Here is a 25,586-nt window from a genome sequence, read left to right on the forward strand (position 1 = left end):
ATTATATTATAAAATATAACACTATATCGTATTGAAATGTTTTCCTCTGGTACAGTTTAGATACTTTCGTTGGATTAAAATTTCAGATCAGAAATCAATACAATGTATAACGAATAAATTTCTAATGAAACACTTTTGTATTAGATGCCAAAAAGTATCCATTGTCCCGTGCAAAGAACAGAAAATTGCTATTTTTTGTTTTAAAAAATACGCCAGTCACAACATTCACATTCTGAATAAAAAATGCTATTTATTTATATTCATTGATTGTATAGACAATCAAGCCTGTAAGAGATGATGTCTGGTTACTTGATCGCTGTTTGAGATAAGAGATATCAAAGCGCTATTGCTTTTGCTCACAAGGGGAGAAAACGCTTATAGCGAAATTGACTTAATCGTACTAGTATTTGCACACTTCCTTCCCCTGATAAGTGAGGAAAATTTCTCAGTATGGTGTCATGATAAAGAAAACGGATATGAGCGGACCACCATCACAGGTAGGCACATTATATATTCTCAGATACAAAATGATTATTTTAATGATACTGCGTCTCTTTCAAGGTATTTGAGCCGCGCCATGAGAAAACCAACATAGTGCGTTTGCGACCAGCATGGATCCAGACCAGCCTGCGCATCCGCGCAGTCTGGTCAGGATCCATGCTGTTCGCTGTCAAAGCCTATTGCAATTAGAGAAACCGTTAGCGAACAGCATAGGTCCTGACTAGTCTGTGCGGATGCGCAGGCTGGTCTGGATCCATGCTGGTCGCAAACGCACTATGTCGGTTTTCTCATGGCGCAGCTCATTTAAATTAGAATATTTTATTGTATTCATAGCTTATACAATTTTGCAAGTTAAACAATTTTATGTCGTATTATCAAACTGGTCAGCGTAAAAAATACTACAGATAGTTTTTCGTGAAAGTGCATGAAGCGGCTCGTTCACACATTTTGTTCACAAGATTTGTTTTCTCTCAGAAATCCATAAAATGGGGGTATTGTGAAAGTGAAACTTTTTGACATACGGTTTTTGTGAGGTATCCTCATAAATAACCAAAACTATTGCGCAGAAATGAGTAATGTGTTATTTTCACTGACTTTATTATCTTTTTTACAATGTCATATATGCAATGTATGCCAAACTTGGTGAAAATGAATATACTGAAAAATATTCACCTCAACTCCGGAAGAGAAGCTTTAACTTACGTTTAGATAAAACTATTTCTACAATGTAGAATTTGATTAACATATGATTTATTCAGAAAATTTAGCCAACAAAAGGATAGTGTCGTGTGCTTGATTTTTCGAGGAATTATTTCGGAGAATGGCAGTAAAGATGGCAGATTATTGATTTTTTTAGGAGCCGAAATTGTCAAGCTAGTTTAATGATATTACTTGAAACTATTTCATGTGTTAACACTGTTATATTTAATCTGGCTTTATCAATTAACACTGGATGCCACTTATTCCTTGATTCAAATTATGTTTTCAGTACCGGATCTAGGCTATCCGAATAAGTGACGTTAGGCCATAACTTCAATTTGTTCTTCATAATTAACAGTATATAAAAGATGAAAAACTTTTTGAAAATTGACTGAACATTGTAGATTCCATTCAAATGTATATATACTAGAGCATTATTTCAAGATTTCTATAAAAAAATTAAACGTCTAAACCATGTTTATTTTCTTATTTTGCAATCAGTGTACTAACTGTGGTGAGTGGAGCGCATGTGACGAGGAAACTGGACAATGTTCAAGACAAGGTTGTTACGTCGTTATTTTCTCACAAAAGCATTTTGTACTAGCATTTTCATGATACACGTAGAATTGTTTATTTAATTATCAATATTGTTTTGTCTTTTGAATTGCTTGCGTAATTATTTTGTAGGATCCATTTTTAATTTATACATCATTCTATAGATATTAGAATTATAGATGGGGTGGTAGAATAACCTCTCTTTACCTTTTTAAGGTCTACTAATGTCAGTTTATAGAGAAACAATGTATTTTGTCCTATTTAGAATTCTAGCCCGTGAATAATATTTTTAAAAAGTATACATTTTACAAAACATTCACATAGAAATTTTGCTTTTATGCTAACTATTATATCCTGAAAGACTTGTGACAATGCATCAAAAGGTAAAGCATAGAACCTTCTGAAGTCCAAAATACATGAAATTTGCTGTGGAAAATACGTTCAACAAAATCGTTTTTATTTTTTTTTTCTTGAAAATTATGACAATCGGCAATTTCCGTTCGTTTATGTATTTCTCCGTATGCGATTTCGGCATTCTGCGGCTGTTATGAAATCTAATTTTCTGTTATGGCCGAATGATGCCGAAATCGTATACGGAAACGAACGGAAATTGCCGATTGCCATTAGCCTACCTAAAAGAAAGAATGCCGTTGTCACGATTTTTTTGTTTCCGTATCATTTCATAAAACATTACTTTTATGTTTGTTTTGTTACTTAAAAATCGTGTAATTGTTTATGACTGCGTTATTCGATTTTATTGAAATTTTGATATGTGGTAGTTATCATCATTCATTCGTAAAAGTGTTGAGGGTTTTAAAACTGTGCTAAGATAAACGAAAATGTAGCAGGTGCTGCATTCGAATATTGTTAAGTGTTTACTAAAAGAATCAAGAATCAAGTAAGTAACGACGGATTTATAGTATTTCAGCGCCATAAGCAATAATGAATGTGTAATACGCCTAGCATAGTCGGCACTTGTACCTTCCGGTGTTCTTTTGCACAGTGAAGTAATTTTCATTATGTCATAGATGCAATTAAACTAAACGGTGGACGGCGAACGTTTTTATATATAAACTGTAAAACTTTTGTTGATATACTTCCATTCCTCCATCTAAAGGGAGGTTCAATTAATTACAGCACATATGTTATGTTTTATTATGTAGAATGCCCACTGCTAACAACTGTTGCCAATGGAACAGTCCTTGGGAATATGAATGATTTTGGGGCAAAGAAAATTGTCAGGTGTAACACAGGGTACTTTGAGATTACTGGTACTCACTCACTCAAGTGTTCAGCAGAAGGGAAATGGACTCGCAATGATCGCGATCCACATTGTCAAAGTAAGGCAATTTATTTAATTTTTATTTTACTTTATTTATCTTTTTTTTGAGGGGGGGGGGGGGGGGGGGCGGGCGGGGCACCTGGGTACAACCACCGACTTTCGTAAGCCAGATTTGAAGGCTTCCTCACATGAAAAATTTCTATAACTCAGGCGGCATTCGAACCCACAGCGGTGAGGGACACGTGATTTGAATTCAGCAAACTAATAACTTTTACATAGAGGCTTTCTAGCTAGACTATTAGTCTACTAGTAACAATTGTTGTCTTAAATAAAAATAACTATCTGTAGCATCACAGTAGCATTTATTTATAATTCGCATCCAAAAGAATAAATAGTCCCATTAAAAGCAAAATATGTACTACATCTGGAAAACTCTTCTTTTATGACAAGGAAACTAAGATGTTCTAAGATGGTCGCCAAGATGGCCACCAGAATAAACAATAAACAAGTATTTTTTATATTTGTCTTTTTCTCCTAGGTTCATAAATAAAATAACTTGTCAAACGTCGGTGTTGCGCAATTTATTCCGAGATTTAAACAATACATTTATTCCATAGACAACTGTAAAAGACAGTAATTCACAGTCCTGAATATTCAAGTTGTTTTAATGTTATTGATCCACTATTGACTTTACTCGATAGGAAAGAGACATTTCATCTAACAGTTGTACTAAGTCACAAATCACTAAACCAAAGACCTGAACATTTTATTAGCTTACTTAATCCATGATGAAAATAAGTAAACTTCAGGAGCGATATCATATTTCATATCAATTTCCATATGATATTCTAACGGAATAGTTGGTCAAGTTGTCAAAATCATAAAACTAATAGAAATTTACCTATTTATTTAAACTAAAGTTAAATGTAAAACAGCTTAACAATGTCTGTCGATTTATTCTAGCACAAAACTGCTCTTCTTGTCACTTTTCGGGGGTGTTTTAACAAGGAAGAAAACGTGTGTTAACAGAAAGATTCTCGCGCTAACGTGAAAAAAAAAACAACTCAGATATTCCCGCGCATTTCATGAAAATTAAATGACTTTGAGGGAGAATGTATTTATTTATTAACCTTTTTTAGCGTTTTATAGAATAGCGTTAGCGCATGTTCATTTCGTGTTATAACATCTTCAGAATCCCAAGGGATTCTGCAGACGTTATAACACGAAAAAAAAAACGTGTGTTATCCCTACACTGTAAAACAGAATAGCGTCTAATCTATGCCTGTCAATTAAATGTAAAAAACAATATAACGTTTCCAGTAATAATAAGACGTCTTTAAATTGATCTTTATTAATATTCTTGTATTTGCCCACAAATGCTTTGAAATGTTGATATTTGTTCATAACAAGTGCGCGGTCATGATTGTCGAATCATGAATCTGTTGTATATATGGATATTTAAAATACATATTTTTAAATTACCCATAAACTTATATCTATAAATTTATTTCAGATATACCACTTTTATGTTGTTTGTATTAAATATTAATCCACTTTCATATTTTTTGTTTTATTTGTCATGGTTTTGAATTTAAACGGTACGCTTGAATTTGGGGTGAATTTTTCCCAATAACAGAATTTCTTCAAACTTTGAATATTGAAGGACAATCATCGCCAAAATGCAGTTTTCAAGGCAGATAACTCTTTTTCAATAACGGTGACCTATGATATTTAGTGCATATCTTTGTTTTTTAGATGATTGTCCTTCAATAACCAAAGTTTGAAGAAATTCTGTTATTGGAAAAATTTCACCCATCTCATATACAGGGAATTATTAAATGGATTCATTGTTTTGAATTCTTCCTTTTTTTAATGCTAACAGTATAAGGGCGTCTGTAGTATTGAACGTATACAGCTGTTTTCTTAGAATTTAATAATATGAGCCGCGCCACGGGAAAACCAACGTAGTGGCTTTGCGACCAGCATGGATCCAGACCAGCCTGCGCATCCGCACAGTCTGGTCAGGATCCATGCTGTTCGCTTTCAAAGCCTATTGGAATTAGAGAATCTGTTAGCGAACAGCATGGATCCTGACCAGACTGCGCGAATGCGCAGGCTGGTCTGGATCCATGCTGGTCGCAAAGCCACTATGTTGGTTTTCCCATGGCACGGCTAATATGCAGATTTTGTATTTTGATAGCTGCTATATGTGTTTCAAATGTAAGATTTAAAGCCTTATAGAAGTTTAACATACAATCTCTGAACGAGTCGTTACTAAACTAATCGATATTGAATTTGTATTTGATACGTTTGTGAAAATTTTGAACTTTAAAATAGTTCGAAATTCGAGAAATTCGTGCAATGATTAGGACTTTAATGTATAATATGCCCTGCGATCTATTTTTTACATGTTGTTCATACACAGAGCCCACATGAATGGATTTTATTTTGACGGTTAAAGATATCAATTTTTTTATACCATACTAGAGATTTCTTGATTTTAACACATTTTGTAAGTATGTGAATGTGAAATAAATACAATGACTATAGCTGTACGGGTTGTTATTTATGGCCTAAATGATACTGGTACTCTACTTTAAAATTTTTTGGCTTACAATGGCGCATCTCATTTTTGATAAAAACAGAAATGTTTGTATTTTTTGGACGACTTTTCAATTTTTTATTATTTTTCATATCCCTCAAATTAAACATGTGTAGCTCAAACGCGTCCAATCATTTTGCATTTTTGTCTTTAGGCAATTTATGCATTTTTGACATATGAAACAGACAAGTTTAAACGAGTAGTTTAGGTTACAGAATGCAGGAAAGATGGTCAAGTTTCCTGGGTTTCGGTCTCATACGGGCTTAGACAATTTTATCTCTGTGAATACCTGTTACAGAATGCCCGGATGCAGACCAGATGATCCAGTTTCCTTGGTCCCAATCTTACAAGTTAAAGTTCTACAAAACTAGAACGACACAACAGGACGCTAATGACACCTGTGACAGGGAAGGGGCGCATCTCGTTAGAATAGATAAATGGTGGAAACTACAATACATAAGGAGTATACGGAATACTTGCTTTGGTACGTTTTGATTTTAAGGTTTCGATAGAGGCCTTGAGAAACAAAAATCAAACAACACCAAATCATAGAAAGAAAGAGTTGTTTGATGTGAAAATTGAACAGCATGTAAAACATGTATATTACTTTACGAAACAAGTGTCAGTATACTGATATAAACATTGAATTACAGAAAAGGGCTGCCTAAAGGGGCTCCACTTCCGGACAGTTAAACGCCTTTAAAAACTCACCATTTTCAAAGAACTGTTACACATGTTTGTTTTGATGCATTTGCAATAGCGTGCGAGTGGTGAAATTTCGCATAACAAGGTGGAACATAGTTTTCAGCAATTGTTTATCTTTTTTTCTTTACAAATGGCATTCATTTTCAAAGGGAGACAACTTTTTCTCAAAGATTACTTAAAATAATCGGAAAAAGTTGTTTCCCTTTGAAAATGAATGCCATTTGTACTTAAAATAATCGGGAACAGTTGTCTCCCTTTGAAAATGAATGCCATTTGTAAAGGAATAAAGATAAACAATTGCTGAAAACTGTGTTCCACCTTGTTATGCGAAATTTCACCACTCGCACGCTATTGCAAATGCATCAAAACGAACATGTGTAACTGTTCTTTGAAAATGGTGAGTTTTTAAAGGCGTTTAACTGTCCGGAAGTGGAGCCCCTTTAGGCAGCCCTTTTCCGGAATTCAATGTTTATATCAGTATACTGACACTTGTTTCGTAAAGTAATATACATGTTTTACATGCTGTTCAATTTTCATGTCAAACAACTCTTTCTTTCTATGATTTGGTGTTGTTTGATTTTTGTTTCTCAAGGCCTCCATCGAAACCTTAATATAGCTATTATGACTCTGTCTTAAAAAATTGACACATTTGTTTTTTTCTATGATATGGAATATTTTAACACTGGTTAAATCTGAATACACGTAAAGTATATATAGGTACAAGCAGTAGTAGACAAATTGATATAGTTTAGCTACAGGAAAGGAACACGTACTGCTCGGCTCAGAGATCGGGGATTCGGACCCAGATATATTTAACACCATGTCTCCTCTCAACATGTTTTAGAAAACACAAGTACTGACTGGTCCTCGAAAATTGGACTGAAAAATTATTCACATGAGTGAATAGTTTCTTTAACATTCTGGCTTAAAAGAACTAAAAATGGACTTTCTTGGCCTTGATGCAAATATATGACCAAGTTATCCACCTAGCTTGCGGAATATTGGTGGTTCTACCGAGCTGGCAGCCTGTGATAACAGAAATGCCCAGATGAGATGTTGGAGAATTCATTCACTATTAAAATCTGGACCCCCTCCCCCTCTTCCGGTAACGTAAAACGTTATGCTATTACTTAAACCCGGACAAACCAAACAAACATTCAAATATCTAAAAACTTTGAAATATTTTAGATTTGGAGAAAGACTCTAAGAAGTACTGGACAGATGGAAGAAAAGACGAAATATGGAAATATTCCAATGGCTCGAATGTTCCAATGGATGAAATGTACTGGAATCAGAAGAGTAATGGCACTGGAAACCGAAACTGTATCCGGATGAAACAAAGGCTATTGGCGTTATCGTGCAATAAGAAATTGAGTTTCATATGTGAATTTGACTAGTCATTTTTGTGTCAGAACACGTGGTTTGTTTGACGGAAAAGCGTGACACAGTGGTGCATTTCTTGGACGACTTCAAAATTTTGTTCATATATACACAATAGTCTACTTGGCTAGTCGAAGAATTAGTAAATATGTATACATTTAGTGTATTTCAGCCTTGAGGGCGGCCGCTGAAACTGTCGTTATGAGCAAAGTAATGTTTTCTTTATTATCTTTGTAACTTGAAAATTAATACAAAAAAGGGTACAGTTTCTATATGTATACTGACATTAAAGTGTTCTTTAAGATTTTTTTAGCAATATTCCTATTATCAGTAAGAATTGAAAATTTAGATGTTAAAGCATAAGTTGGTTTTCTGTTGAATTTTCAACGCACCATATCTCTTTCAAAGCATACTAATAAATAATATCGTTCACTAGCAAAACTTTGTTTGTAGAAATCATTCATAAGTATATAAGGGTAAATAAACTCTGTGAAAAGATCCCTTGGTAGCAGAGAACGCAACCAAGCAACACTAGAAACCCGGTTTGATTGTGTCTGTTCACAGGCAATGAAATGTGAAACACATCTCACGCCTATGGTACATCAATTGTCCGTAAAACCTAGTTTATCGATCGTTAATCCTAATTTTTCGACCGTGGGTTCGCGTAATTATTGGACAATTGGCGTGCCATACACGCCTCCTAGCAACAGCTTAAGCGGAATTCTATTATAGTAAAACTGAATGATCTGCATGATCCCAAAAGGCCCAGAAAATATAAAAGAATGTCCGGAAGTCCCTTCCCCGCAGTAGCATGATTTGGTATGCCTGAAGGCGGCGTACATTGGAATGCAACGAGTAAAGTGTCTTTACTATGTGTTTGACGTCATTAGTTACGTGTTAATAATTGTCTCTGCTTCTTCCAAGTTCTATCTTTATTAAGGCAATATAAATAACAAAATCTTTTGGCTGATTTAGTGAAATCTAATATTTTAGTTGATTTAGTGAAATAATCAATTTATACACGCTAATATTTAGGTCCAGTACTATTGTATAGCACCCTCAGTATACATTTTTTAATGTTTAAGCTACAACGTTAAAGATAAGTAATAAAACCACGTAGAAAAATAATCACTTTCATTTTGACCTGTTGAATTAAAAAAAATAATGTTAAAATGAAAAAGTATTTTGAAAGGACGCTATGACATCAACGGTACTGGCAAATCAAATAGTAGCATTTTGTCACGTGACACAAAACAGCATCCCTATCACAATCTTGTTGTTTCCGGATTGACAATGATAAGAGCCGTTGCAGGGAATGATCAACAATTTTCTTCAAAATTTGCGCCCCATAACGGGGTGCAATGCTCTGCGACAGCGTTGGTAATCCTTCTGGCAATATTTCAGTTTTCTAATGTTGGCGTACCAGCATAAAACTTCTTCAATTTTTTGTACAGCCACATCCTGACTTAAACTACTCCGCAGGTTCTGTTTGGTCAGGCTCCATACCACTTTTGGCGGCGTATTAACATTCAGCTTGTACATTACTGAAAACAAACAAAGAGCTCACGGGTTATGGTAAACTCTAGTAACTTATCATTCCTTCCACATAGAAGAGCTGAAATCTACTAACTTTGCTGTGAGTGGGGGTTGCCTGCTTCGTGGCTTGTAACGGACATGAAGAATGAGCAAGGCAAAAGATTTTTTTACTTACTGTTTGTCCCGTGGTTGTGATTGGCCACTTAATTACTTTATAGGTCGGAGTAATTGTATTAACGTGACAGCCACCCATACATACCTCAGTAACCTTGGAGATTTTTGTTCAACTCGAGGAATGATTGAGCCAAGTACCATGCAATAAAGTAAAAAAATTACGAAATTTAGTGATATACACAAACTCCATATCGACAAAATTAATCACGTGATCCGAAACAGGTAAACAGAAAGTTTCCCAGCCAGTGTGTTTATATACATACCACATGTACACATTGCAAAGATTAACTAGTATTATCTTGAATAGATGCCACACAAAAACTTAAGTTTCAAATGTTAAAGTGAAAGAACACATTTGTTTTATTTACCCAGCAATACAGCTGCACTGTCAGTCACAAACGTTTGATTCTTTTAGAAAATGCATGTGGTATTTCATTTTTCCTCTGACTTCGACAACATTTTGCTTCTAGAAAGAATTTATTGTCTGTTTTACAAACAAACGCATCGTGTACTCCTCATAAAATAAACAAACGTGGTGGTTCCAAACTGAAGGGGATCCATGCTCAAAAATAATGACAAAATACAATACATATTGCATATCCGTAGCTCTATAAACCGGGCCAGTCTATTTCATAAGTACAACAACACTGTTGACCCTTTCAAACGAGGAGTATATAACTTTCAATCAATCATATTGTATCCGTTTTCAAAGACCCCGTTTTATTTCCTCTTTCTTTTATGTAATTAGCAATATTTTAAAATTTCATTTAATTTTTACTCTAATTAAAAGAACAACTAGAGGCCATTTCTGAAATTATCTGTAGATTGTTGTAAAGACTGGGATTAAAATAGGATTCTGTGTAGGCTGAGGGTGTAATTGTTTATTTATTAGCAAGTGATAAGAAATAGATTAACTGTGGTTTTTAATCTGACATAATTGTAAACCCATTGTAAAGACATTCTCTCTGCACAGTGTAGTGAAAATGTTTACCTGTTTCAGATCACGTGATAGGGCTATTGGTCAGGATCCATGCTGTTCGCTTTCAAAGCCTATTGCAATTAGAGAAACCGTTAGCGAACAGCATGGATCCTGAAAAGACTGCGCGAATGCGCAGGCTGGTCTGGATCCATGCTGGTCGCAAATGCACTATGTTTGTTTTCTCATGGAACGGCTCAGTACATATACAAACTTGATGATTAGTCTGATGTCTTGAAAAATGACACAATTTCAAAACGTTGTCTTATGATAGCGATACATTACTTCATTAGATGTAAATGATATCATTGACACACTTGACTTATTGAAATCGACTGGTCTTGATGGTATCGGAGCGAGATTGTTGAGGTATTGTAGAGATCATATTACTTCTGCGGCTGTATCTATCATTAATAATAGTATATACAGTGGTACCTTTCCTGAGAAATTAAAAGAAGCATGGGTTATTCCTAAATTTAAATCCGGTAACAAACAAGACCCAGGAAACTATATATTGACCTATATCGATACTTAATACAATATCTAAAATATTTGAACGTCACATTGCTACACAGTTACAGGACTTTTTTAAACGAACAGACATGGATCCGTGCTGTCAATCAAACTAATTGTTATCTATGATATTGACCAATAAGATAACGCGGATTATATATTCAGTGCACTTACCTTGTTGCTAACCAGCCATTGCTTCGCACAAGCTTTCACTTAGAAACCATTACTGACTTATTCTTTTCATAAGTTTGATACATTTTTTTTCGAAGGAAGTGTTGTCGAGGTGTGCGTTAGGAATATGTTATGCTGACGAGCAGTACCCGGAAAGGCTAGAAGAGGGAAGATTTATATTTTCCGTAAGCCAAAGGCCGATTTAGAAAAATGTAAGCGTTGAACGTTAAACGGATCAATAAGCAATCTGCTCAAATGTAATTCTAATAAACTTTATATTGAAACTTCCGTGTGACGTGTCACTAATGTGCATGGTATAATATGATAGCATACGTAAAACATCATGAATCGTCTTTCTCTCATTACTCATTTGTCTGTGATCGGAATTTTAAATGAATTTGCTCACTTTATTTCAATTTAGGCCGATCGCAGAATTATTCAGTTCAAGACATTATAAGTCATAAATGTATATCTTATTTTATATAACAGTAACAGCTAACCTTCTTCAGCAATATATTCTCGCAATTGAAAGTATGATTTGACTGTATGTTAACTGTACTACATAAAAATGTTGAATAATGCGACAAATCTTCTTACACAGAAAAATATTAAACATAGAGCGCACACTGAATGAATCGTTAATAAAGTCAAAACATATACATGTAAATTAATTTTACATAGAATACCAAATCATTATTCAAACATATACATAAGATCTGGATAGTGCACGGCACATTAACTTTATTTCAAGGACAAAACGTAAGCTTTTATTAATCAGACATTAAATCAGGAGCATAAAGATAAATATTCGGGAGTTAATTTTAATGCTTTCTCGTTATTTATTATGTTATGTTATGTTTTTCATATTTGTAGACAGCAAGTATAACTGTTAAATATAACTTTTAAATATAATTTGAAAAAAAAAAATAAATATACGCACATGTCGATGCGGTTTAGAATGTCGCTTATTTTTTAGTTTGATATGTTTATTTTACCTTACGACTATCGTAAACTATTTATAACTACCATTAATACTATGACACAATAAATGCAAATGGGTTAATTTTATGGGTTTTTTTTTTTTATTTTTTGTTATGCTTGCAGAATGAAGACATATTTAATTTTATGAACTGTCAAGTAAACAGATATCAGGTTTTCGTTTCCTTGTTTCCACCGGTCTTACAAAAGCATGGTTAATAGGTTTCGGCAAGATTTAATGTCCCTTTTGGTTTAATGTGCCATTGCTGTGATAGACTTGTTCAACTTTACTGGTCTGGAAATTGTTTAATTTAATTGTGGGGGAGATTTAATCAGCCCTATGATATGCGAGCAATGTCAGACCGCACTGAAAATAAAATTAATATGACTACCAAATGTTCAAAATTTTGTAAGTTTTCACGCAAAAATTAGTTCTGAAATATCCACTAAGCATGGACATATGTTTATTTTTAAGACAACTGCGTGGTATTTTACTAATGTATATTATAATATAATAGGAATAATTAACTTAATTGATATCACAGCGGTGATCGACAATTCCGCAATCAATTGCAACAGCAGCCCGATCGCAAAACATACTTGTAAAATAAGAACAGTAGAGCATTACGCAACGTTAATATTTAAAGCTATTGAACCAATTAATGGATTTCTTTATCTGTTGAAAATGTTATCTTGATGTAAGAAATAACTTACACCATATGTGACTGCAAATGCTGTTCGATATTTTTATCATATATGACTAACGGGAAATACAGTCTCTATGCGGCAGAAGTGGACGTGCTATTTTGATCAAATAATTTATATAATAATCTATGACGAAATTTCTTTTCACATGTTGCTTAAAATATAATTAAGATTATAATTATATCATGTATGTGCATTAGGACTGATTATTTTTCCTGTTAGGAATATCTAGCAAAGACGGAGAGTGTTTTTTCTTTGATAACGCCAGAATTTTGGCGCTAACTTTTACCGTGGTTTCTTTTGAGTTAAGCTTAATGTCATGTACATAATCTTTAGTAAAACAAATAAGCGTCTTTGACAGCTATTTTTGTGCATTTTGGTTAACATTTTGGTAAGTATTTCACACATCTGAAATACTTTCTAGGGAGTCATTCGCTAATGTACATTAATCCGCCATTTTGAAAGAAGCTTGTGGGAAACAGCAACAGTAACTAAGGGGCGGAGTTTATTGATCGGTTTACGGATCCATCCATAGGATTTCAGACCTAACCACTCCTGCCAGACTGCTTTAACATACCTAATAGAAACGTGACTTAAAGACATTGACTACAGGGAGTATGCAGGGGATATTTTTCTTGACTTAAGAAAAGCTTTTGATAAGGTGGATCGTGAAATACTGCTTTACAAACTTAAACTTTACCATTTTACAGACAGAACATTGAATATATTTAAATCTTATTTAGAGAATCGAACGCAGATTTTAAAAGTAAAGGCGTTGTATTCCAAAAGGATGACAGTGCAATCCGGGGTCACACAAGGATCCATACATACTGGTACCTTAATTTTAAATGGTTCGGAAGTGGTGTATACATCGATGAAACTCTGTCTTCGCAAGTCCATATTAGTACCGTGGCAAATAAACTAAACTTAAAAATTGCACTACTTAGAATTGCTTTTTTTTCCTTAACAGACGAGATGAAACTATTGTATTACAATGCTTATACTATGTTAACCATGGAATATTGTTGCAATGTCTGGGGACTTTGTCATAAATCGGACACTGATAAAATTACATCTTTGCAAAGACGCGCTATAAAAATAATCACAAAATCAAAGTCTATCGATTACGGTGATGTATTAAGACATTCAAAACTTCTATCTTTTTGGGAGCAGATGCAAATATCATATTTCATTACTAGTGTACAAATGTAAAATGGAAATTGTCCTATATACATGACAGATTTGCTACATTTTGCTCATAATGATTATTATAGTCTGCGTTCATCCGAACACAAGGATCTTTCTGTTGTTAAACTTAAAATGAACTACCTGAAACAAACGTTTAGTTATAAAGCTGCACACATATGGAATTCACTTCCTTCTTACATAAAACTTCATAATAATATGTCTGCGTTCAAGCGTGCTTTAAAGAATTTTCTCTTGCTACAATATTTATTACTTGTAAGAACAAGAATGTTGTTGTATTAACGTTATTATTTGGAGTTTCGAGGACGACCAGTTGCCGAACAACACACACCCGAGTGAAAGCCAACGACATAAACACCTCTGTCTTTTGATCACTTATATATTTATTTGCAAATAATCTAGTTCAATAAATCCATTTAATCAGTAGGCCTTCACTCAAGAATTTCTGTTGTTCCGCATCCCATCGACCTAAACATTACATAAAACGTTATGTAAGTTTTTAACACATTTTATTCAAGCAAATTTACAAAAAATCTCAGAATTCTTTTTATTATACTTCCCCGGTCTGGATCTGGTTGGACATGGTTCCCATGCTCATCATGATAACCCCACTAGGTCAACCAGTCACCGAACAAATAGTCGTTAAGGGTGACCTCAAAACAATCTGTTAAATGCCTCCAAAAGGCTACACACTATATACTCCTGAAATGGGGCTTAAACTACGCCCAAAATGGGGCTTAAACTGAATGCCACAAAAAGCTTACCGACTGCTCCAGAGGCTTAACCGAGCTTTATATGCGCGAACTTTAGCACTGAATATATGCGCCCAAAGGTCTTTAAAATATATCAATAAACCTGAATGCACTGTACCAATGTGTTAACTTTTCGCCATGAACATCCGTGCCTTGTCCTGGGAGATAGCGCCGCCCAGTGATAGCTTGAAATCGACGGTTGGGTGAAAGATGTAGATGTAGATCAGCGACCAAGCCAAACGTCTATGACAAAACATCGATTTAAATTACTACATGTGTACAGTAAAAACATAAGTATAATAACTCGTGTTCGGAGTTCGCTGTCGGCCAGTACTATTTCATGGGAACCATGATTAACGATTAACGATAGCCGTAATTATGTTTTCAAATGAGCGTGAATGTTGAATAATTCGGTTAACAACAACAGCAACAACAATAATAATAATTGTATTATCTTACATGTCAAATCTTGAACATGTACACATTATTTCATGGGACAGACTTTCCTTTTTGCAAGTCTTAATAGTTGTGAATTAATCTTTGTGATATGTGGTAAATTTTTTGCGCTAGGTTTGCAATAAGTAGATTTTCATGATGTATCTGACATCTGGGGAAATCTCTAAATTGTATTTTTATTTGTACCATGTATAAATGTTGAGCTCTGCTCAACCCGGTGCTAGAGGGCGTGGACGGTAGATTTTATTTTCCCTATACCGTCCATGATGCAACATTTTCATTTATGTTGGACGATCTGTGGTTTTCCACTTTTTTCTATTTCAATGTGTACAGAGGATCCTGCAGTTTGATTCATTTAAATTACGGTGTTTTGTGTATCCGGCTTGATGTATTTGAGATTATGGTGCGTAGCGGATTCGGCTGAATTAATATACTTAGTGTTCGGTGTGTATAGGATTTGCCTTTATATATTGATGTTAACAGTGTCCAGAGGATCCTGAATTATGTGATTGGATTATAGTGTGTTGAGGATCCTGATTTGTGTGATTTGATTACAGTGTGTATAGGATCCTGCTTGATGTGATTGGATTATCTTGCTTAATGTGATTGAATTACAACTTGTGTTAAGGATCCTGCTTGCTGTGATTGGATTACAGTGTGTTGAGGATCCGGCTTGATCTTCTTGATGTGATTGAATTACAGTGTGTTGAGGATCCTGCTTGATGTGATTGGATTACAGTATGTTGAGGATCCTTCTTGATGTGATTGAATTACAGTGTGTTGAGGATCCTGCTTGATGTGATTGGATTACAGTGTGTTGAGGATCCTTCTTGATGTGATTGGATTACAGTGTGTTGAGGACCCTTCTTGATGTGATTGAATTACAGTGTGTTGAGGATCCTGCTTGATGTGATTGGATTACAGTATGTTGAGGACCCTTCTTGATGTGATTGAATTACAGTGTGTTGAGGATCCTGCTTGATGTGATTGGATTACAGTATGTTGAGGATCCTTCTTGATGTGATTGAATTACAGTGTGTTGAGGATCCTGCTTGATGTGATTGGATTACAGTGTGTTGGGGATCCTGCTTGATGTGATTGAATTGCAGTATGTTGAGGATCCTTCTTGATGTGATTGAATAACAGTGTGTTGGGGATCCTGCTTGATGTGATTGGATTACAGTGTGTTGAGATCCTTCTTGATGTGATTGAATTACAGTGTGTTGAGGATCCTTCTTGATGTGATTGAATTACAGTGTGTTGGGGATCCTGCTTGATGTGATTGAATTACAGTGTGTTTTGAAAGAAGCTTGTGGGAAACAGCACAGTAACTAAATGGGCGGAGTTTATTGATCGGTTACGGATCCATCCATAGATTTCAACACGTAACCACTCTGCCAGATGCTTTAACATACCTAATAGAACGTAACTTAAAACATTGACTACAGGAGTATGCTGGGGCATATATTTCTTGACCTTAACGAAAGAAGCGTTTTGATAAGTGGATGTGAAATATGCGTTTAACAAATTAAATTTATCATTTTACAGACAAACATTGAATAATATTTAAATCTTATTTAGGGAATCCGAACGCAGATTTAATAAAGTAAAGGCGCTTGTATTCCAAAAGTGATTCAGTGTTCAATCCGGGGTCACACAAGGATCCTATACATACTGGTACCATTAAATTTAAATGGTTCGGAAAGGGGGTGTTTACATCGATGAAACTCTTATGTCGCAGGTCCATATTAGTACCGTGGCAAATAAACAGTGTGTTGTGGAGATCCTGCTTGATGTGAATTGAATTGCAGTATGGTTGATGGATCCTTCTTGATGTGATGTAAATCAGATTGTGTTGGGGTTGGGGATCCTGCTTGATGTGATGGATTACAGTGTGTTGAGGATCCTTCTTGATGTGATTGAATTACAGTGTGTTGAGGATCCTTCTTGATGTGACTGAATTACAGTGTGTTGGGGATCCTGCTTGATGTGATTGAATTACAGTGTGTTGAGGATCCTGCTTGATGTGATTGGATTACAGTATGTTGAGGATCCTTCTTGATGTGATTGAATTACAGTGTGTTGGGGATCCTGCTTGATGTGATTGAATTACAACTTGTGTTGAGGATCCTGCTTGATGTGATTGGATTACAGTGTGTTGAGGATCCTGCTTGATATATTTGAATTAAGGGGTTTGTCATGTTTCGATTACAGTATGTGTAGAATCCGTCTTGATATGTGTAGAGGATCCTACTTGATTTATTTGGGTTTACGGTATGTAAAATTGCGTTGACTTTGTTCGTCATTCTGCCTCTCGTTTCAATTTTTACAGCAACATATCATTGGGGAATCTTCTCACAAATAAAGGTATTATTTTCATAACAGTATGCGTCCCGCCAGCGAAAATCCGAATAGCTTTCCATTCTAGCGCACATTGTGCTTGAGTCATATTTTATCGGTCTGTCGTCTTGCCAGTGCTTGTTACCCAGAGGCATTTTGGTGCCATCTGAGAACCACATACTGCAGTCATTGGGGTAATCCGGATTTTTATTTGATCCATCAGTCCAGTAATTATATTTGCTAAGATCTGCAAGAAAAGAAAACTATTTATTTTATGATCTGCAGTGAAATACTGAAATTTATCAGTGAAATAAAATTCATATTTTCACTGTTTTAAACAGTGAAAATATCATTTTAATTTTTCACTGGTACGGAACTACACTTGAATGCGAAAGAATATGAATTATAAATAACAGAAAATTCCTTGCAAAATATACTCCAATAAAAATATATAGATGCTTAAAAATAACAGGATCATAAATATATATATTCTATTATTCTTTCATAATAAAATGTAAAAGAAATCATGGCGGACAAACTGGATGTAATTTTGTTAAAACCATTGAAAATACATAAAATAAATAGAAAATTTGTTTCAGTGTTAGATCGAAATATATTTCACTCGTGAACACCATAATTTACATTGCATTATAGTGTTCACTCGGTGAAATATATTTCGATCTTACACTAAAACAAACAAAAATATAGAGGATATTACATGAGTGTCTTTTCATATTGAATTTATTAAACGAGTTGAATAAAATGCGAGGCCGCCTGCTGTGCATTTTATTCAATTTTATTTCAACGAGTTTAATAAACTTCATTTGGAAAAGTACAAATTATACATAATATTTACTTTTTATCTACATGTTAGCTTTTTCCCGTTGTAAAATCAAAAAATTCTACTTTCTTTTATATACAAACATAGTCAATTTGAACCAAACGTCTCCTATACTATAATACGACTGTCGACGTCTAATGCTTTATTTACATAGTTAGTGTATTATCATTTTTTAGTAATGGCTTTATTACACTCCCGAGACGTCAAACATGTGATAAATAAATATATATATTTGGTCTTGTGTTACAACTTATTATTTATACGGTATATCAGTTAAATATATCAAAATATGTTGGTTATTGCATATTAAACTTTGCAGCTATTAGTGGTAGAGGAAGAGCCCAGGTGCCCCTACATTATTTCAGGCATGGTCAGGTACCTGGGTAGAACCACCGATCTACTATAAGCAGCAAGCATGTCGTTATGCGACTGTTTAGGCAATACCTCTACATGCAGTAAGTATGTTGGTGACGTAAGACCGCTTCACTTCACTGTCTATGCGTACAAGCCTCGTTTGAGATTTTTCACACTCTGCCATTGCGTCTGATTGGCTAATTTTTTCCAGGTGAAATTGAAGCCTGAAATCCGACGTGCCTTCTTGGTGTACCAAGATAGTATTCATTACTGGACATTCTGTTGGCGAAAAAATCTTTATATCATTTTATTTATTTTATTTTATTCTGACAAAACGAACACCCTCCACTACAAGAGTGAAGGAATATGACTTAAAAATATTTGATAATTGGAGTTTTTATTTTGCCACAAATTTGGCTAGAATGAATGATGATAATATTGTCACAACTACTGGTAGAATATTATGTCATTGGACATTTATGTCCCATGAAGAAAAAGAGCATTTTCACTCCTTTTTTATAAACAAAAAATAAGCATCATCTCTTTACAAATGATAATATTGCTAAACATCAGCTTGTAATTTCTAAAAATTCCAAAAAATATCATTTTTGGGAAGCATAGCCTTCCCAAAGTCGCCAAACTACGTATACCGACATTGGTGAAATTGTAGTTACAAATGCCGTTACTACCTTTCTCCATACATACGATATAAAAGTAGTTCAGTACGTCTATAAAATTCAAGGGTTTGAGAGTAAACAGATCGATACCATTTATTTAGCACATGCAATAGATGAGAACACCTATTTGTAACTGAAAAATATATCAGGGAATAAAAGTTCTTGTAAAGAACTTTGTCTACGCGTTGTACTACTTTACGACGTAAATATTTATCACGTGACAAAGACCAAGAACACATGGTTCCGGTTCAGCGCTACCTTTCTCCATGTATGCGCCGTAAAAGTAATTCAATACTTACAAGAAATTGAAAGATATGAGAGTAAACAGATCGATGCAATTTATTATGGATATGCAATAAATGTGAACACTAATTAATTTTTAAATAAAAAAATGTGGTTTTGATCGGATACACTTGTAAATTTTATAAATGTTTTGATTTTTGTCTACGCGTTGATTACGCGGTAAATATTTGTCATGTGACCAAGGCGAATGACACGCGGAAAACTATATAATAATCCGCTAAAATATCAATCGTCGGTAGCACCAAGCTTTATAACTTGAAAATAACGGATATAAATTTTTTACGAATATTTGCAAAAAAAAAATAGTAGTCATTCATAATTAAAAATGTCATTAGGGCCCTTTTCTTATATATTACTGATATGATGCTAGTCTTGCCAACCCTCTTGTGGTATTTTGTTGATATTCTGCTAGTCTGGCCCAATTATTTTCAAGTGCGCACACAGTCAGTTGGATTTCTTGACATGTAGAAAATATTGGGCCTTCAACATACTGCATTTTTAATCTCACTTTCAAATGTGTTACAGAGTTTTGTAAGATCTTTAAAAATTTGTAGCACAGGTTGGTAAGATTTTCAAAAAATTGTTACACAGTTTAGAAAATAAATATTTTAACATTGTCTCTGTTTGTTCTCTTAGTTTTATGCATTGACATCTCATTTTGGAAGATCCTGCCATGATTGTCAGTCGAACCTGCTTTCAGTCTAGTCTTTGATTTTCTTAGAACCTTGCCGGAGACATAAACAGCCATTAATTTTGGTGTCGAGGTCAAAGCAACCTTTAAAGTTTTCGTCTGCTTTTACTGATGATCAGGCTTCATACATACAGACATTGGTTCCCTATTAGATCTAGATTTGAGTAACCTTTACTGACTTTGGTCTGGATGTTGGTTACTTTTTGGGTTCAATGAGTTCAAAGAACTGGAAGCATTTAGGGAAATATTGCAACATGATGGAATTTTTCTTGCCCGGCTTCTCGATTAAAATGCATACCGGTTCAGCTACGCTTCCCTACAATCCTATCAGGGCTTTGATTGTATTCATGTCAGGTCAATGCAGAAACTGACAGCAATGGCGATAACTTTTCTTATATTTCTGAACGAAAGATGCAAGTGTCCCTAATGAGTACTCATTCCTTCCCCCCCCCCCCCCCCCCACACACACACACACACAACATAGTTGCGATTCAAAATTTGATAAAGAAAGATGTTTTCGAATTTTTTTTTATCGGAATCATTAGAAAATAAAAAAATCGGTGTGGAAACATTTTTACTTGGAATTATAAGGATTAAATTTTGTTCTGGTGTTCATGCATGTGTAAACCCTACCGTTAAAGCCCTGCTCCGCGGCTATTCAAAGTCTTTTGTGTGTATGCAACCCATGATTACAATAGGTAACAGTTAACGGCCACGTGCCACACTTAAGCAAGCAAATGCACAGGTATATCTAATAGAATTTTATATAAAATAGGCTCTATTTTGACAGGCGTCACTGTTTATAGTCAGGATTTTCATGCTTTTTAATTAAGTGACAATTCAAGGTTAAAAGGTAGGACGGGAGCAGGGCTTTAACACACTTCGGGACTTCTTGTTAAGTGTGTGCATCAAAGGCAGGGTTTACATATGAATGCACATTAGAAAAGAAATTTAATCCTAGGCTAGAATATCGGAGATTTTTGTTGATTTACTTTAAAATACAAGGAGATACTAATGATGTTGATCCATAATTCTTAAAATAACTAGAAAACTGGTGACTTTTGAATTAATTACCATAAGTCGATTTTGAATGTTTTTAATGTATTTGTTTAAAAACCTGTTTTCTTTCGGGGTGGGGGAAAGTAAAGTACAAACAATTATCACACAGGGATTGCCCTATGAAAAACAGTTATTGCCATTAAGTGCAGACAATCCAAAATCTCTTCAAAATTAAAGAAAAGTTTTTGTTAACAATTTTTAAAGACTGTTAGAATGCTGTTTTTTATGAAGACATTAACGAAGACTCAAACAGTACATAAAGATATACTAGTAGAGTACAATTTGCATTCAGAGACAACCTAAGAGAGGACATAAAATGGTCTCTGAAAACATATGGTATCTTGATACAACATAATTTGTTCTTGTACAACACACACAAAAGGAACAAACGACAATAACAAAGTTTCGGCATGGACAGTGAAGTCACTTTTATCTGGACTCCCTTAAACATGAATAGTCCCCGTTTTATTAAAGTTTATCAACATATTTTGAACTGGTTCAACCACATGAAATTAAAATGATCGCAAAACCTCCCACTCACTTTGTGTACACTGCAGTTCCTGGCTCCAGTTCCCATCTGACTGACAAGTTGCCGTTGGGTTCAATGTCTCCCAACCTAAGTCACATGCGATTTCAACTTTCGCTCCGATGTGGTTTTGGTTGCCAAGAATTGCAAAGTCTGTCTCGTTATACGGGCTACATTCTGAAGGAACACGTTTGAGCTTATAAATGAGAACAAGGACATTTAAAACAGGATTACATTGTCAGTAAGTACTACAAATACTATGCTCTGCAAATTATTTAAAAGAAGAAATATGCTCCATGTCCGTTTTCACCGGACACTTACATTTTCCTGGTTAGCGCAAGACTTCCATTCAGGAGGTCGCAGGTTAGAATCCCGGACTAAATACGCTGTCATCTGCGATGACTAGCTAGGGAATTGAATACGCACAATGTGTCGTTTGTTTTCTACCTCTGACATATAAGGGGAAATTGTCAGTTACTTGCATATACAGCTACTGGAAAGGATTCCAAGGACATGTGTTATGTTAATTTATCACCTACATTTAACTGACATTATGCTGAAAACCCTTCAAGGTATTAAAGATAAAATGTTGACCCGAACCATGAGAAAACCAACATAGTGCATTTGTTACCATTTGCGACCAGCATGGATATAAACCAGCCTGCGCGGATCTCTAATTGCAATAGGATTTCGGATGCGCAGGCTGGTCTGGATCTATACTGGTCGAAAATGCATTATGTTGGTTTTCTCATGGTGCGGCTCAGATGTTACAAACTTGTGTTTTATGATCATTTTGTTTATACACATTCATGTGTGCTCACATGTGTCTCAAAGATAAAGAATTCTTGCCCCAAATAATAACTTATCTGTCACTTGTCAGAAATCAGGGAATTCATCCATCTATAATTATTCTATTTCTTTTTATTGTGTCGTTAAGTTATAATTAGGAAGAAAAAGAAACTTATGTTAATATGGATACAAATTTTTGTTTATACAACTAAGACTAAGTTTTTCTGAGTAAGAATTATCTTTGCAACACTGGCGCAAATGTTTCCGAAAGTTACTTTTCTAAAATTAAAGTGACATAATTGAGCCGTGCCATGAGAAAACCAACATAGTGGCTTTGCGACCAGCATGGATCCAGACCAGCCTGCGCATCCGCGCAGTCTGGTCAGGATCCATGCTGTTCGCTAACAGTTTCTCCAATTCCAATAGGCGTTAAAAGCGAACAGCACGGAGCCTGGCCAGACTGCGCGGATGCGCAGGCTGGTCTGGATCCATGCTGGTCGCAAACCCACTATGTTGGTTTTCTCATGGCACGGCTCATATCATTCAGCATGTAACCAAAGTGTTATAGCACATCGGAGGGTGAATTTATTGTGATCTTTAAAAGTCTGTCTGAAATTTTGAGTAATGTTTCCCCTTATTGCACCTCAGGTGTTATGTTATGTTTCAGGTCACAAAAATACGATGACAAAAATCCCGAAGGAAAGTTGTGGTGTAGCGGCTAAGGTGTCGGACACTCAGCCCCGAGTAGAGTTACGCTGATATCAGGACAGCAAATCTCAAAGGAGTACATGTTCTGCTGTTTCATTTTTACAGGAAGATAATGCGAGGGCTTTTTAAATTACCTCAAAAATTTCTCCTAAAGCTATGATAAATTAGCACACGCTAAACTAAAGAAGACATGGTACCTTTGACTGTACAAGCACCGGTAAGAGTGTTATACACCTGTCTTTCAGTACAGTTGCACCAGGGGTCCTGGTCCTAAAAAACAGAATCAGTATTTATTCAAATACAACGTGTATTTGAATTTTGCTATTCTCAAAATACAGATACATTTTCTGTAACAGAACCATCGTTAATTTCCCTTTTGAATGCATGATGATACTATTGATATGTGGATGTGAATATATCAACATGATGTTTGTGCATGTTTGTGGCTATTTTCGATTGCAAATGTCCGCAATTATCTTGCCACAGTTTCTTTAAAGAAATATCTCTCTAGTCTTCACTCGTTGTTGGTTTCTTATAAAACTTCACAATGTCATTGTTAACACAAGACAATAGTTTATTGTAAAGATACGTTTGAAAAAAATCATGACAACAAAATGTACTTATCTGGCCAAGAATGATTAAAGATAATTTTAACGTTAAATCTAATGAGAAATTGGAAAAAAGTTGTGACGTCATCTTGTGTGATATGTCTTCTAGAAAACTTTACGCTGCTATGCAAGTCGATAAACAGGAATTCCAAACTATAACCAAGCTTTAGCTAAAAAAAACTATCACAAACAGAAAAGCAAATTTAAATGTAGTTATGAGAAATAATTTCGTAATATATCACAGAATAAGTTTCAAAACTTGAAAATTGATGATCAGCTTACACACATTTTTTACGAAAGACGTTGTTACCTGGGAACAGCTATGAACGACTTACCTGTTCGATGTCATTTCTGCGAATAAACACACATGGAGATCTGCCCGGGGACTTCAATACTATTTCATTTTCCGTGGAGAAAATTTCGCATAAATGTAAAAGCCGACGATATACGACGGATTTGCATATTGGTCGTATCTTACACTCGTGTGCACATTCACCAATTGAGAGCTGTGGTATTGCAAGGTATCGAAATTCTGACTCGGGACAACCTTTCCACTCGGTTACTTTAAATTTTGCTACTTCGGATGCACCTAATAGTGCGAAATTAAACCAAAAAATAACACGCAAAAACCCAAGCTTGTTCGTAATTGTAAGGGTCATTGCTCCTGTATACACTAAGTCAGGCGACACTTGGTCGCACGCGTAGTTTCAGTTATCCGAGTGCTACCAGCCACATGTATACTGTACAGTAATTTATAACTTAAAAATTAGTCACGAGCACCCTTACACACAGTCACATGTACCCTGAACTAAGTCACACGTGCAGTCAGTGGCCTCAGCTACATGTATATTCACACAGTCACGTGGTACTTAACTCAGTCACGTGTTAATTTACTCACAAATGTTCGGAGCAACTTAAAAACACACAGCCACGTGTACCATCCCCCGCATGTGTATCGCTCTGTCCAAACAAAGCCTCTGAAAGATAAAAAGAAAAAAAGTATAATTTTATATTGATCTTGTCCATTTACAATACCTTGTTTTAAAGAAAAAACGTGTAACATTAAACGTCAATTTCATAAGAACTAACTATAAGGATCTTATGCCCAAATTTTGTGTTTAAAAATGAACAACAACTACACAGTACCTATGTAAATGCGAAATATGTGTTAGGTTGAAAATAGTACACAAATGTAAAATTAACTATTGTACGATCACTAAAACAACAGGCAGATTGTTAAAACTAGTACAAGCTGAAAAAAAGATAGATTTTTTTATGTATTATGTTTAAAATAGTACACAATAAATGTTAAGCAATTCTACGACCACTAAAACAAAAAGTAGATTTTTATGCGTTAGGTTAAATAGTAATACACAATAAATGTAAAAGCTATTGTATTACCACTAAAACAACTAGCATTTTTTATGTTTTGTTAAAAATATAACACAATAAATGTAAAGGTAGCCACTGGAATGTTTATAAGTTCTGTTGACGTGGAA

At 34.9% G+C, this 25,586-nt stretch overlaps 2 protein-coding genes across 2 annotated transcripts; one reads left to right on the forward strand and one right to left on the reverse strand.

Annotated features, from left to right (window-relative positions):
• The first annotated feature begins 459 nt into the window (after positions 1–459).
• LOC123529784 (uncharacterized) lies at positions 460–7,835 on the forward strand. Its single transcript, XM_045310308.2, has 5 exons — positions 460–497; positions 1,702–1,762; positions 2,919–3,095; positions 5,938–6,123; positions 7,533–7,835. The coding sequence occupies exons 1-5, from the start codon at positions 477–479 to the stop codon at positions 7,739–7,741; spliced, it is 654 nt and encodes a 217-aa protein (XP_045166243.2). The 5' UTR covers positions 460–476; the 3' UTR covers positions 7,742–7,835.
• A 9,267-nt stretch (positions 7,836–17,102) lies between these two features.
• On the reverse strand, positions 17,103–25,064 carry LOC123529140 (uncharacterized). Its single transcript, XM_053520761.1, has 5 exons — positions 24,423–25,064; positions 23,677–23,749; positions 21,998–22,159; positions 18,817–19,005; positions 17,103–17,778 (listed from the first exon to the last, which is right to left on the reverse strand). The coding sequence occupies exons 1-5, from the start codon at positions 24,744–24,746 to the stop codon at positions 17,531–17,533; spliced, it is 996 nt and encodes a 331-aa protein (XP_053376736.1). The 5' UTR covers positions 24,747–25,064; the 3' UTR covers positions 17,103–17,530.
• Between the last annotated feature and the right edge of the window lie 522 nt (positions 25,065–25,586).

The sequence above is a fragment of the Mercenaria mercenaria genome, chromosome 13, assembly GCF_021730395.1.
Source record: "Mercenaria mercenaria strain notata chromosome 13, MADL_Memer_1, whole genome shotgun sequence".
NCBI lineage: Eukaryota > Metazoa > Mollusca > Bivalvia > Venerida > Veneridae > Mercenaria > Mercenaria mercenaria.